This window comes from Anas acuta, chromosome 2, assembly GCF_963932015.1.
Source record: "Anas acuta chromosome 2, bAnaAcu1.1, whole genome shotgun sequence".
In the NCBI taxonomy this organism is placed as follows: domain Eukaryota; kingdom Metazoa; phylum Chordata; class Aves; order Anseriformes; family Anatidae; genus Anas; species Anas acuta.
In genome coordinates, this window is record NC_088980.1 from 96,187,250 (window position 1) to 96,203,182 (window position 15,933).

At 36.6% G+C, this 15,933-nt stretch overlaps 1 protein-coding gene across 5 annotated transcripts in view; it reads right to left on the reverse strand.

The window, feature by feature from the left end:
• CARMIL1 (capping protein regulator and myosin 1 linker 1) overlaps positions 1-15,933 on the reverse strand; it is a 185,611-nt gene that overhangs the window by 76,848 nt on the left and 92,830 nt on the right. For all 5 annotated transcript variants that reach the window (XM_068671310.1, XM_068671306.1, XM_068671309.1 and 2 more), the window contains 6 exons: positions 12,905-12,999; positions 8,394-8,480; positions 4,891-4,994; positions 2,791-2,868; positions 2,623-2,699; positions 1,601-1,705 (listed from right to left, as the gene is read on the reverse strand). In XM_068671310.1, coding sequence (XP_068527411.1) covers positions 1,601-1,705; positions 2,623-2,699; positions 2,791-2,868; positions 4,891-4,994; positions 8,394-8,480; positions 12,905-12,999 — 546 coding nt within the window. The remainder of the gene's footprint in view (positions 1-1,600; positions 1,706-2,622; positions 2,700-2,790; positions 2,869-4,890; positions 4,995-8,393; positions 8,481-12,904; positions 13,000-15,933) is intronic.

Genomic DNA, 15,933 nt, shown 5'->3' on the forward strand with positions numbered 1-15,933 from the left:
CTGCCCTCCACCACAGAATCAATATCCCTAAATTAATCAGAATCAACCAATGTATCTATCAATAATCATTTTTCTGTGACCATCAGACCATCAATACTATGCCATCCTAATCTTAGCAAAGTCTAAGCAAGCAAGACTGCAAGCAAGAAGATCATACAGAACACTGAAAGATCAGAGCTACAAACACCAGGCTCCTGCAGCAGAATACGGACTTCAATCTATTCCATCTCACTTAAGCATCACGTTGTGGTATTTCTATCCAATGTCAGATTGCATTAAGAAAAAAATATCCCAAAACGACGCATGCTATTATTTCATGTGTAGTACTTGTCGCTTTTCTTTCCTTTAGCTTCCCCCAGATTTTACTGAAAGTTTTCCATCCAGTACTCGCTAGCTCCCTTATCTCTGATTTTGCCTTCAACTCCCATTCATTAGCTAGATGCTTCCTTGCTGAGTTATCGCTGACTTCCCTTCCCTATTCTTCCTCAGGAAACAGGCTCCTAATGACACAAATATACACATACAGATATATACATGTACACACACACACATAGGTATATGTATGTATATGCTTATCGATGTCCAGCTTAGGATATTAGAGGTGCGTTCCCAGGAATGGTTGGGGAACATGCCTACATTTCTTCTGTGGACAGTAGAAATGGTTACATATGATTTAATACATGGCAGCTAGCAAGTTATCATAGAATCATAGAATATCCTGAGTTGGAAGGGACCCTTAAGGATCATCAAGTCCAACTCTTGACACCGCACAGGTCTACCCAAAAGTTGAACCTTTGTGAAGAGCCTTTCTTTAATTCAGCCCCAAAAACACAAGGATTCTGCCAAAATCAAAGAATGACCTACTGAAATTAGACCTACCTAGGCTGATCTTGATTTTAACACATGCCTTTAAATTCCAGATCTGGAAATTTCATTACAGTTCAAAACTGCACACATTGTAGAAAGGGTGGCAAAGTGCTACACAATTTCCCTCACCTGCATTACTCTATAAGAAGAATTCCTCTCAATCATTAGGTGGGATCAATGGAGTTGCCCAATCCACATAAACAGAACCTGTTATCTGCAGGATGGGTGACATACAGGAAAGAGAAGCACCCCTAGAAGTTACTGCTATCGTCTCTCCCACTCAAAGGAAAGCACAGATCTGTGAAATACGTCTCTTCTCTCAAGCACTGCAACAGCTTCATTTGAGCAATGGTTGTTGCAATACTGCAGCCCCAAAGGAAGGGCACTCACACAAGTACATAATCCCATTTAACTGTGAAGCAAACAGTTTTGTTTGTAAGCCACAAAGTAAGAAATATATCACAAAAAAGTTGATGGAAACAAAACAGCTGTGACATTCACACAGAACAAAATACAATTAATAGCCTTAACTGTGAGATGGAAACAACATTTCTTAACTGTGTGATCATTATGAAACTCACTCTTGGAATAACAATAATGTACAAATGGAAAAATAATGCAAATAAATATTTTCCTCTTACATTTTAAATTATATTTTCAATATAAAGCACTCACGTAATAACAATGCGAACTAGGTTTTGGGCAATGGGAGAAGATGAAATTAAATTCTTACTTTAGAGGCTCAGGAGGGAGTTTTGTTCCCGACAGATTAATCTGCATCAAAGCAAGAGAGCTGCTGAAAAACTGTTTGAAGGAGGGAGGAACTTCTTTTCCTTTTCTGAAAGTAAATAAATTAAATAAGAAGTAGTATCTACATACTCCTCATTCCAATAAATAGTGAATACAAGCAGTCAGAATTTTAACAATCTTTTACGTGTTTAATTTGCTGTACCTTTAACAACTCTGTAATCAGTGGCTCTCGGTTAACTTGGAAATACAATGCCATCAACATGTTGATTCAACAAACAATCCTCAATTACACTGCTGCTCAGAAGACATTACTATCTAGCTTTTGTTTGGTGAACAACAAGCAATGATCATTCAGACCCGATTAACAGTGAATGTACTTATATCTATCAAGCAAAAGATCAAACAATGTTACAAACTGCCTTTTCACCACTATAAACCATTACTTAACAATGTAGTAGCTTGCCCTCAACTAGCTGTCACCTCCAATATGGACTCAAGCCATTGATTTCAAGAAAAAGGGAAGCTAATGTTACTATGTCCTATGATGCAAGTACTCTGCAAAGTCAGTGTTCAGTCTCAAAGACTTTCAGAGGTACTTCCTCTCCAAAAAAAGAATGAAGAAGGAATGAAAAAAATATCATTTTTAACCGTCACCAGATCATGAAAAATAAGTACGTTAAAAAAAAACAAACTTAAAGAGGAGTCAAGACAGACTTCAAAGCCTGATATTATGACAAAAGATGTATATAGATGTTCTGCTGCATCAGGATCACAAAAAAAAAAAAAAAAAAAAAAAGTATTAGACAAGGTAGCTTATTTTACAGCTGTCTAACAAAAAAGTGGAAAGTGAAAAAAAATCTTTTGCTTGGAATAAATAATACCTCTTTTGTATAGGCCATTTATAAAGTCTTATGTTTCATCTTAAAAAGAAAGGTGCAGCTCAAAGCCAAGCAATTATAAAGCAAAATTTTGCAGAAGTTGAGAGAAATGACATTTAAACTGTACCTGTGAGAAAAAAGCGTCCTAGAGAGGCTAAGGACAGCTAGATGCTGAAGACATCCACGAAGGAGGGCTCCACACACCTGGTTTAAAATAAGGAAGATGCACTTTTCTAAGGACAGAAGGTGGGCAACGTTTCCTTGGTATTTGAATCTCCACAAAAAACAGCCTTACCATATCTAGAGCACACTCCGTGTTGGATAAATCCAGATGGACAAGGGCATTTGGTTGGGCCAAAAAATTGTACAGGCTCTACAATTAATGGAGAAAAAAAAATAAATTATCAGCGTTACTTCTGATATTATGACACAGATTACTATATCACTACTTCTCAAATACATTTATGCTTTTCTTATAAAATTGCACTACAAGAGTTGTGACTGAAACTTCTTTTCACCCAATCAATACAACCTGTTTTACTTTTGAAGGCTATAATTTTTTAGGAAGAACAGGAAAAAACAGTGCCCAGACCACATCTGCCAAACAGTAGTCTTAATGTACTTAATGTAAGTTACCTTGCAATATGCTTTCACAGGAAATTATATTTAATTTAGTTATAAATACCTTGGAATGTCACTCAGATTGCCATTATATTTCAGAGAGGCTAGTTGGTTTGAAAGTTTACGCTAGACCTTTTAAGCATGAGGGAAGCAACTAAATTGCATCTGAAGACTATGGTTAATTCTTTATATCAGCTGTGCATTAGAAGTTTAAGGCAAAATACAGAACAAGTAACCTAATAATACACTTAATATCAATGAATTAAGTACTACATAGACTATGTCATGAAAACGTTAGTGTACATAAAAGTTCTTACTATACGCTGCTTTATTGTATTTATTTGTTAGTCTCTCAGAACAATACAGAATGGAAAAAGGTATGACCTAATTCACAGAAACATGGAACATAACTCCACATGACATCGAGACAGAGAATGTTCAACATTTCAAAAATAGATTCATCTTTCTAAAATTAGGTCATTTAGCCCATATACCTAACCATGCAAGAAAGGTCCCTAGTCTAAAAATCCCTGTGCTTCGCTAGGGTTTATTTTAAATGCAAATAACAGGATTTCTTTGCTCCTGTTTGAAAACTGCTCCACAGATTAAGAGATCTCAGTATTAAGAATCTTCTTCTTTGAATCAACTTTCTCTCTGACAGACTAAGAAAAGATGTATTGTATTTATGTTCCTTAAAATATTGTAGGTAAACATCTGATATCTTTAGCCATTCCCTATAAAAGTTGTGCATGTTCTTCTCTTTTTGAGAATAATTCACTGTGTGTCATTTAACTACGTGCTACCTTTTAAATCCTCTTGTCCTGCTGAAACTTTCATCTCATGTCTGAAAAGACTAGTTCTTTGAATGTGTTGATGAATCTGAAACTAGTAAGATTTGTGAAAAAAAAGTCACATAAAAGTCATAGGCAGATAAAGTCTAAGGACTTTAAATGATCAGATTGGGTGCCTCCAGTGTTGCATATTTTAGATGCTTCACACTTAAAGAACTCAAAAACTGACAGTTACATTCACACAACTGTTGATGTAAGAGAGAAATATGGATGTCAAAAATATGACTATCACATATCAAAAAAATATGTGATAGTCAAAAAACAAATATATACAAATTGAGAACTCAAGTGCTCTCTTTTTTTTTTCTTTTTTTTTTTTTTAACAGAAAATAGAGCTGCACCTCAATGGCAACTGAACTAAACAACACAATTCCAGAAATAATTAAGTTTGTTCAAAAAATCATGAGTTTCAACAGCATGTATCGAGGAGATGCACAGATTTATTTATACAGACAAAAATAGTCAAAATGAAAAATGAATCAAGTCTTTCCAAGTCAAAATAATTCAATTAATTTTAAACTTCCAATAAAAAAATTGTAATATACGTCACTAGAAAGAAGACGAGTCTTTTTAATAGAACTCAGAGAGCATGCTAAGTTGACTGAAACAAGCAACTCACTTGCAGTTTTCTCATTTATCAGTAAAACCCAAGAACTAAAAGCATGAATGGATTATATGGATCTGTTTAGTTGTGTGGGGCAACTAAACAGTGGATATGTGGATCAGTGGATCTGTGGATCTGTTTACTTGTGTTAAGCTTCTCAGTATATACTGAAAAACAGAGATCAAAATATTTTTTTCTATCCCTAATAAAACTGTACTAAAATAAAGGCAAAAGAGAATCTAAATAAAATGGTTTTGCCCTTCTAATAATAAATTAAAACATCCTTTCATTAATTCCCAAATAAAAAGCACATGCTTACTGAGAGATCATCCCCACGGAGAGCGTTCCCTGAGAGGTCGAGATAGACGAGCGTGCTCGCTATCAGCGAGTTGGCACTCAGTGACTGGGAAAGGCTATTCACCCCTGAAAAATAAAACAAAACAAAACAAAACAAAATAAAACAAAACAAAACAAAAGAACCAACTCAGTATCCAGTTTCTCCAATGCCATATCCTGCAAGAGCACAGTTTCAGTGAACACAGTCATACATAAATGTTTAATGACCTCCTGTTGCCACCATTATACTGCAGCAGAGGAGGACAGATCACCTGGGAGATACAAGACTTTTCTTTGTCACAGAAGATCTGTTTTTGCCTGGGCCACATTTCATCAGCTGCTCTGGAAACTGAGTGCTCTCTGTGCTTCTGATAAAACAGGGCACAGTGTGTTACAGGTCCTAGATCCACAGAATAAATATTTTTGCCATGTCTGCAGTGGCTTTAACAGTGCAACTGTATCTTGGAACAGGTTTTTAAAAGAGAATTTACAGCATAATGGTAAGGCAATGTCCTCTCTCAAAAAATAACATTTAGATAAAAGTATCTGTGGAAGCCCAAGTGCATTAACAATTATAATTTGCCAGAACTTCAAAAGCAACTGACAAGACCTAGAAGTTAAAAATATTTCAATTATGTATTTGCCTGTAATTTCAGAAAAACAGTTAGCTAATTAAAATATCAAGAGATGCATTAAGACTCACTTCCTGTTGAGGAAAAATACATGTTTTTCACATTAAAATTAAAAAGCTCACATTGGGAACAAACCAGTCAGGGCTCTCTTTCCCCCAGGTCCTCCAACTTTTCCAAATACAAATTAGGATGTGGCTATTTCCAGCACATCTAACTTTCATCTGAGAGCTCTGCAGCTTATTACCAAGTTCTTAATTTATTGTAGAAGCTTGCTGCCTTTCAAGTGCTACATGTGTGTATTTCTTACATAAGTATCACTGTCTCCTTTAGCAAACGGATTTATTTTCTTATAAGTACCTAGCCAGAACAATGAAGCAGGCATGTGTTTTGATCTACAACACATTAAAGTGCAACTTCTCAAAGTTCCTGATCAGTAAAGGTGGACTGGCATTCAATAGATGGAGCATATCCACTCTTCACTTAAAAGCTATTATGAAATGGATTTACCAGCATGTGGGGGAAGCAGCTAGCAAGTCACTGGAAACCAAAATATATCCCCAGTCAGTGCTCTAGCTTTCCAAGCTTCCAAATATTACGAAATACTCCCGTGTTAGTAGCATGGCTGTTAGTTTCAGGAGATTTTTGACATTGAAAAGAACTGCAGCACAATGCCATCTTTGCCAAGTCTTGAAACTTTTCTTTTCAGTGTGTTTTTTCTTTTTTCTTAACATTGCATTGCTGAATCTGTACCCTATCCCTAAAGGTAAACAGCAAATGAAAACTTTTTGAAACTTTTAAAGGTCTAAAAGGTCTATTTAACTTCTAGAGCATTTATAATCAACAAGTTGAAATTAATGTAATGTATTAGTTCAGCATATACTGTTGAAATACAATTCTGAGAATTTAGGAATTGCCACTGACTGGGGACGAAGAACAGCTATAAAACAATCCATACTGTTTATGCTTGTTTCATGTTTAAAAAGAGCCAACTGCCCAAAATCAGCCACATCTATGAAGGGTTAGTCCAAATGATGTGAATGAGGGATTTTTTAATTAGCCTTTGGTTCGGGTTCAGAAAATCCAGCCCTGTCTTTGAATGAGTAAATACTAAAAAAAAATACTAAAATTTTCCATTTAACCAGAACCTTCAGATCAATAAACTTTTGTTTGAATTTCACCTACCTCGTTCTATACTTTGACAGTAATCTCACTTTCATTTGCAGACAATCTATCATGCTCTTTTACTGCTCTCAGGAGGCTCAGAGTGTTAATAGCTCTTAGGAACCTTGAGATACAATATTTGAAGAAAGATCAGCTGGGAAGTTACCATCTGAACTTCCCTTCTCCATCTTAGAAACCTATCTTGAAATAAGGTCAAAACCAGTGAGGAATTGTACGGAATTTCTGAAATTAAAAAGCTAAAAATAATAAGAAAAAAATGATGGTGGTGTGGGCATCTCTCTGGAGGTGAAAACATGCTGTAAAAATAATCCATGTACCCTAGAGTCTACTGAATCCAAGGTCAGTAAAGAACCTCCCTAAACAATGTCACTGTCTCCTCTACAGCCAGGCTTCCCCCAGACAAAAAAAGCAAACCAACAAAACACCTCAGTATTGGGAGTTCAAAAGTAGTCTTACAAGTCACAAACCAATTCAGTACCATCTTCTTAAGGTGAAGGAAAACTGGCTAAGATAGACAGCTTTGCAGACAAGCAAAGAGGTGAAACTGAGATTTTTCATGTTCTTCTATAACAATTCCAATTTTAAGACTTCACCTATACTTTTTACTGGAATTTTGAGGAGCTCCCATGGAGCAATAGTGACCTGTTGCACTATGGAGAACAGATAGACAGTTATGGGTTAGGATGGCTTATGCAGCCTGGACTAGGATTCTTATAAGGTCAGCAGCAGAGAAGCTGGAATATATTTGCAGCTTTTGTTTAAAGATTGTTTTTGAAAAGATCATTAAAAATCTTCCAAATTATTTTTATAACATCAAAATTCATTTTTACTGACAAGAATTTTGTTGATTAGCTTCATCAAGCAGGCATTTGCTCTTTATAAAGGCAATGCAGCTACGGGGTTCTCTTGACTCAACAGTCAAAAGCACTTTCTGAAATCATTCAGAACACGTGAAGAAGAAAACAGGCTGAATGAACATACCAGAAATGCATGACTATCTGTCAAATTCACAACCATCTACTCTCAAGAGTACATGCAAGGTTAGTCAAGATTCTTAATCAGTTGCTTGTCACCAAAAAAAAATGGAACTAGCATAGAATAAAAAACCACAAGAGTTGAATAAATTCTTTTTAACAAAAATGATGAGTGAATAAATTCACTTTAAAAATATATGTATATTTCAACTACTATATCAAGTCAGAGACATGCAAATTACAAAGCAAAAGTCTCTAGTCAGAGCAAATCACTTATCAGGCACTGTCAAAACACTTGATTTCATGAAGTAGTCAAATGAAGCAATCACACAAAAAACATTTGAGTAGTTTTCCGAATGCTATTTGGAAAATTCCCTGCACATTTTTGCTTCAAACATTTTCTGAAGCATAAAAGAAACGTACAATGTATTCCAATTCTAAATTAAATCTTTCTTTACTGTACAGGTTCAAGCTCGTATCTAGGGCAAGTAGTTTATTTCCCAAAGCACTGGATGGGTTAAAGTTCTGCACCCACAGCTCAGCAACCTGGAATGGTAAAAAAGCAGCTGCACTGTTTAGAATACACATATATAAAGTAATCCATTCTGTAATTGACTTAATCTTGTAACAAAAGGTATTATTAAGATGAAAGTCTGAAACTTTTACAACAGAAAAACAAGCATATTTGTAAAGCATACCTTTAGGTGACAAGGAGGTTTTAGATAAATTTAAATGTTTCAGTCCCTTTGGAAGTTTGGCAAACTGGATGCTTAAAGATGATACACCTGTTGGGGAATAAAGAGAAAGCAGTATTTTTCAGGATGTTTTCAGTTCAACCATGTGATCTCAGATTTTCCCAGCCCTTCCAAGAGCAGCCAGCAATTACACTGGTATAAATTCAGAGCAGGGCAAACTCTGTTAGAGGAGGAACTGTACTCACTGTGGAGCTCAAAATTATACTTTTTATGATCATAAAACTTTGAAATGGCTGATTTTATCAGGATCCCTTCTTTGCTAACCACTGAACACACAGTGAACTTTGTTGTTGATTATCACTGACTCATTTCTAAGTAGTTTAGAAACTAATGCACACACACTTTTGAGAAGGGGTCAAAGGCAAAATATACATGTCCAAAAGTTAGTACTTGGGAAAACTGGAAGCTTTATGGTTTGGCCCAAAAAAAAAGAAAAAAAAAAAAAGTTTCACATGAAACTTCAAAACCTTTTCTTTTAAAAGGAAGCAATATCAAGGCAAGAGAGACACATACATATTAGCTAATACTGCCTTCTTTTCCTCAACCAACCCTGTTCTTTGTTGAATAAAAGAGTAAGAGGTTGTTCAAAAACACAGACAAGCACCAGTCAGCTGAAATAGTCCTGCGGAAGAGTATGCACTTCACATAAAAGAAACTATGATACACGTATAGTGGCTGAGGACTTTCCCTGAAAACCTGAAACCTCCACCAAGTTATAATGGCCACTTATCTCATTTCATTACAGCAGCCTGTAGCTTACCAGCCAGTATGCAGACTTGGAAACATTACAATTGTTTGGGATCAAAAACAGTAAAAATTCATTCAGATGCTGACTACTTCAGCATAAATCCAACATCTCTTTTCATGTCTTTTCATTAAAGCCCCTTTTCAGTGTATCCAAGTTCCACAGTCCGTAAATATAATCCCCAGTTCAGGAAAAGACTGAAATTTGATTGAGAAAGCACATACTAAATAACAATTGAATCACTTTATGAAATATTTATTATAGGATTAAATCAACACAGAAACTCAAGTCTTAACCTGAGTGTGAAATATAGTCCTCTATTGCAAATCACTTGGCAAGAAAAGGGGAAAGAGAAGCAAGTAAAGCCTTTTACTTGCTCCAAACACAATTAAATAAAAAAGCTGATACCATTCTCCACATAAGCAGACATTAAACAGGCTGGTGGTATGTCACATACACATTTACTCTGCTTTTATCACCTTCTACTATCAATAATGAAAGAGAACATATATATATTGCTGACGTGAGTTTTTTTGTTGCAGTGTTGTTTTTTTAACCTTCTATGAAAAGCATAGTGTACATGCTGGTCAGAGGTGCATCTTCTATGCAGCTTAAAACAACATGCTGTATTTTATTTGTCTTGCCAAAATATTAGACCGATGACATCTTGACATCATTTACTGTAAAATCCAACGGTAACCATGTCTTTAACTTTCTGCAAGAATGCATCAAGTCGTATTAACAGGATTTGCATTCCTAACTCCCCTACTTTGATAAATAAATAAATAAACAAATAAATCTATAGCTCCTCTGAAGGAGGATCAATCTATCTTAAGACAGACTCCGAATTTAAATTCTGTGATGGACTGTTCACTCTTGTTCAGCTGCTTTGAACACAATATATAGTTTCAAACTCAAGGTAGAGTTCTGCTGGCCAAAGAGTAGGAAAAGGAATACAAAGAGAATCACTAAAGACATCTTAAGTGTAATTTTTATTACAAAGCATTTTGGGTAAGAGGTGCAGCAAGTAATTTTTCCTCTCCATCTTAACGTTTAGCAAACAACCTACATATTTCTTATCACTCCAACAAAGCTGAAGAATTTTACCATCTTACCACCACTGGGGGAGAAGTATCTGTTATGTTTTAAGATACAGGAATCAGGTGCAGAAAAAATAAACTCTGGTAACTCAGGCCCTAGGATGCTCTTGAAGCAACCCCTTTGTGCTAACCTCCTAGCAGAAGTAATAGCAGAAGTAGACTTCAACACATCCAACTATATAGATTGGGTTTTGAGTATTTCCAAATGTTAGCTTGTTTTTGTATTATTTTTCAGAAAATATGATCCTAGTAAAGTCAAAAGCAAAACTTCCATCACTTCAGCATGACTAGATTTTAAAGACAATATTAATAACAAACTTTCCAGGTGTTAGCCTCACAAAAACTGACAGTATTGTTAAGGGAAGCTAATCACAAATTAAGAGGCTGATCTTGGTGCAAAACTGTATCTTGTGAACACTGCTTTATATTTCAAATGAAGCCAGGTCCTATGTCTGAGTTAAAAAGAACAGTCCTGCTATTGGAACACAGGCAGTTGCATTAATATTATAATATAATGTCTTTACTTTTTGGTACTCAATAGCATACAAACAGCTTAGTGGCTTGTGTTTGTTTTTTTCTTTGTCTAAGCAAGGGACAAGGATAGATTCTTCTCCATTATTCACACAGTTCGGCATTTTCTCCCTAATAACTACAAAATAATCTGGTTGTACTCCTAGAGCCCGAAGAGATGACTTTTCCAGAGATATTTTCTAAAATCCATATGTTTACATAAATCTTCATTATGCAAGCTTTTACCTGTGAAATGATCGCTGCCCCTTCGGCTTAATAAAGTCAAATCTAATTTGCACTCCATGAATATCAGATCACAGGACATGAAAATCCTTCTTAAACTAGAAAACTGTAATATTTGCACATTGCAATTATAGTTAATTTCTTTTTAAGTACCTATATAACTTGGCTAATTCTCTAACTAAAAGGTCAACCTGTAATTGGATATGATAGAAGAGACTGAGATAATAATAAATTTCTACTAATTTCTCCAAGTATTACCTTCTGCATTTTTTTTTTTAAATCTTGTATGTGGCTACTCCAAAATTGCTTGAATAAATAGCTTTATTGCAAAGAAAGTACTCACACTGATATGCTTTAAAAAATATCCTTGCATTGTAGAATAGCTACTGAATGCTTTCGTCATTTGTTTGGCTTCAAGATTTAAAACAAACAAAACGTCAAAAAAAAACAAAACAAAACAAAAACAAACAACAAACCTAGTTCTTTTTAAAAGAAACCTTTCATAAAACACAACCTAAATACACTTCTTTCAAAGTAGAATCAACAATATGACAGCCTTTTTTCCAACTTGCAAGAGAAAACATTGAATAATGCAGTTAGGCCTGCAGCACACTGCAATAATAATGTTCTGCAGCAAAGCATTGGCTTTCACATGATAGGGAGTTTTCAAGAACCAGGCAAGGGATAGTCAGAAGTGCTTAGCAATTCATGTGAACAATTTTAAATGAAAAACTACTCTGAATGTATTAAAAGCAAAAATACTTTCGTAATTGTTTCTGGTGAAAAGGAGAAGAGATACAAAAGAGGGAGAGGAAAAATACCCTTTGCATCTCTTTTCGCCTCACCAAAATGAAGAAAAAGGAGACACACCTACAAAACTGTGTTAACAACATTCTGAGTCAGTCAGGTTGTAACCAAACGAAGATTTTTTCCATTTTGAATCATGTCAGCCAAGAGACTGGAAAATTTTGTCAAAACAAACCAAATAACACAAGAAAAGGTTCACTGCATAAAATTCCTATTTTACTTCTGGCCCAACAGGAGCACACGCTAGTCTGATCCCAAGAACATGATGTGCTTGGAATGCATTACGCGAAACAAATGGAAATCTCACGTGGGCAGCGCTGAAGGGTCAACGGCAGACTGAAAGAATGTAACCTTATTTTAAAAAATAAATGCCCTGGGTGAAAAGAAAGTAGACAAGGGAGGGGAATGACTTGACTTGATATGTACTGAAATCATGCCTAGCAGTGTCTAGTTGGAGAAAAGCTGGGCTATTCAGCTTGATTTTTCATCTTGCAGAGTCAACAGTATTCAGCTACATAAGGATGCCAGCTATGTAAGTACTACAGAACATCGCAAAGAATTGGCAACATTATGGACTAGAACAAAGCTGAAAAAGAACAGCTTCAATACCAGAAATAATTATGGAATTATGGCTAAAATAAAAATGCAAAACCATCAGGAAAATATAATCCAAGCAACAAAGTTGTCTCACACTTCAGCTTTAAAGTGATTATGTTGCCTTTAAAAATATACATGTAGAAACCATTTTATTTTCTTTCTAGCTCTAAACATTCACTGCATTCCATCTTCCTTTAAAAGAAACCTCAATGAAAGTGTAATGAAATCTAATGAAATCCACGGTTGGTTTAAGACATTTAAATACTTCTCCACAAGCTAATGGATATGTAATAAGCAAAAAGAATAGCAATTCTCAGTCATTTGTGAACAACAGATATTTACAATGGCATTACACACAGAACAATAACCTGTTATTCAGACAAAGCTGAATGGAGCAGCAGTAATCCCCTTATTACGTTTGTAGAAAGAGGAAAACAGAAATGTTACAGTACCTCGGTCTTCAAGCGGATTGCTAGCAAGGTTGATTGTATGAAGTCCTGAGTTGGGATTGTGGGCTAGGGCACTGGCTAGTTTCTGTGCAAAATCTCTGGAAGAAAAGAATACAGAGAGAGAAAGAGTTCTGTTATCTCCGCTGTCAACAGCACAATCAGAGGCTTAAGAGTGCCAAAGGACTAGCAGACAGAAGAAGCCAACTTACCCTACTGATCCTTCATAGTTTTAAACAATGCTTATCTGGCTAATTTGCTATCTTTCAAAGCAGGTTATATTATTATTTGTTTATTCTGTAATATAAGAGACTGAAGGGCACTCACTCAAAGCTCAAGCTACTTTTGATGAAGATCTGATGGTATAAAATAGGAATTTAAAAGATTTCTGTCTCCTCCATGTCATGCATGGGTGGGACATATATGTTAACTTCCATACCATTATCTCCCACACTCACAAAGCTAATCCTTCCCCCTCCGAGCTTGCAGCAACTCTACCAACAATGACTCAAAAAGATTGGCCTTGCAATGTATCAGAAAGTCAACAAAGCAAGGGTATTCTGATCTTGTAAAACAGCAGGAGCAGCTCTCTCAAAGAACAGCAGGACACTGAAACCACTCTTTGCTTGCTTCTTTTTACATTGAGAAGCATTGACCACATTGACCACAGACCCAGCAATGTATGTCGAGAGAGAATGATGATATGTCAGGTTGCATAAAGCCCCTAACAGCCAGGTCAAGTAGCACAGATAGCTTCGAACTTTTAACTAAGCGTCATAGGTAGCCGTAGAGCATGACCAAAATCCACTTCCACAAAATCCTGTTCCAAAAGTGCTTGAGAAGCAAGGGAATGTTAACCCTCTCTGAGAGCATTCTGCTGTGGCTGGACTACCACTGCTCACAGTATTAAGTCCAAGGCTGGCTTGGTTTCTCTACATGACAACACTGCCAGAATCTGGTGGAGACATATTCCTCACTTTATGTCAGAAGGCTGTTGGCTGTTTTCAGCTCTAAGCCAATTCCTCAAACCTGTCCTTGTACCTACAGGGAAGCAATCACGTATTAAGGGCTTAACCCTACCATGCAGTTTTGTTAATCTGAGACCATACTTTTAATGTTCTTATGCTTTATCTATGTTAGACGTTGAGTTAAGAATCAAAAAACATCCCTTGAGCTTCCTTCACACAGCAATCTTCTCCCTCTTCCATGCTCTGGAAAAGAGCAGAGATTGGACAGTAATAGCCTCATAGCTTTGGTCTCTCTGTTGTTGGTCTCTCTGTGTGCTCAGGTACAGAGATGTTCCAGGAAAGTTTAATTTCCTTTTGAAACCCCATTTCCTTAGAGGAACTCCTGAGGGCAGAACAGGTTCCAGTGCTGCAAATGCAGGATGATGAGCTGCCTTTAGGACAAGCATGTTCTTATCCTAAAATACAAGCAGCATGTAAACACAAACACTCAACAATAAATTCTGTACTTAAATCAGGAGATCTCAGACAGAAATTCCTCAAGATCTGTCTAGACAACATCTCTGAAACAGAAGCAGAAGGTGTGTGTGGGAAGAACTAATGTGATGTAAGGACATTCAGAGCCCACTCCGCAGGGGAAGATGAGCTGCAACACCTCTCTGAGGCCCTCCTTGCACCACTATGGGCACATCTGTTCCCTCTCTGTTGTAGCATCCATTCCCTGTGAAACAGGGCAGCGAGAGTCGGTGTGGATGGTGGTAGGGACAGCCTGCCTGCCAGCTTGCAGAGGAATTAAGCACAACAAACAGATGATTTTTACCAGCTCCTGCAAACAAGCCTTTCCAGACTGGAGAATCTTGTAGGTTTGTGCAAAAATCTGCTGGTTATTACATATTCCCCTATTCCTCTAAAGCAGTTCATGAATATGGAACTCTTTTCAAGCTCATTTGTTCAAGTCACCCTGAACTACTCTCCTTTCACTGAAATATGGATAATCACATCCCTAAGTTAGCATCCTAACAATTATCAAAACATTACTGTCCTCTTAATGCATTAAAGCCGTCCAAAATAACCTAGACCACATTCTTTAAGTCTGCTAAAGAAATAGCAATGGGAATGACATTTTCAAGAACATCTACATTGGCAGAAATCTTATCATACATGAGGGCTTCATTTGACAGCCCACTTTTCCCCAACAGCCAGTCCACACTTGCCTACTAGTCCTGTGTCCTTACTACTACTACTGCTGCTACTGTATGACAGCTTGCTATCCCATCAGCCAGAAGGATGAAAACTGTTTATGGATCCTTGTCCCACACCAAATCACAGACATGAATGCCTGGAGGTAGAAAAGAATGCAATCATCTCAAACTGACCCTGCCACCAGAGGAAACACTCTTGCAGCTGCTCAGGTGTTTCTGAAAGCATTGATCTTGGTAGCTCTTTCTCAACACAGGCCTGGCAGTCTGTCACAGCTCATTAAAAATGGCTGGTTGGTGAGCTATGTGACGTGAAGAGGCCCAGTAACAATAGGATTTCCTCCTAGCGAGCAGATATGATAACTGGCAAAACTGACAAATGCGTCCTTGACAAAAACAGACAGACAGTACTGATCAGAGCAGATACACACCAGGGCAAAATGCCAAACACTGTGCATGTAGATGGAGGCATGAAAACCAAAGTCACAGGTTGATTATCTGTCAAGTCCTGTTAAAACTGACACCAGCTCCAAGTTATAAGTCACTGTAGGCAGTGTGCAAATGTAAGTCAATATATCTTTTGATATTCATGATTAGCACTGCGTTTCATAGCACAAAGTGCAAGAAAAACAAGATTAAAATCAGGTGTTCATATTTGAATGACAGCTTTTAAGGACACTGATCATAAAGTTTGGGTGTAATTCCAAACTCCACCACAGTTTTCCTGAGTCATTTAGGCAATTCTCTTCCAGAGGTATTTCAGTGCAAAGCCAATTTTAGAAAAGGGTGAAAAAGCAACAAACAGTGGAAGAGGAGGAAAAATAATTGATGCCACAGCATTTCCCTGTGCTTGTTTGCCTTTTTTTTTTTT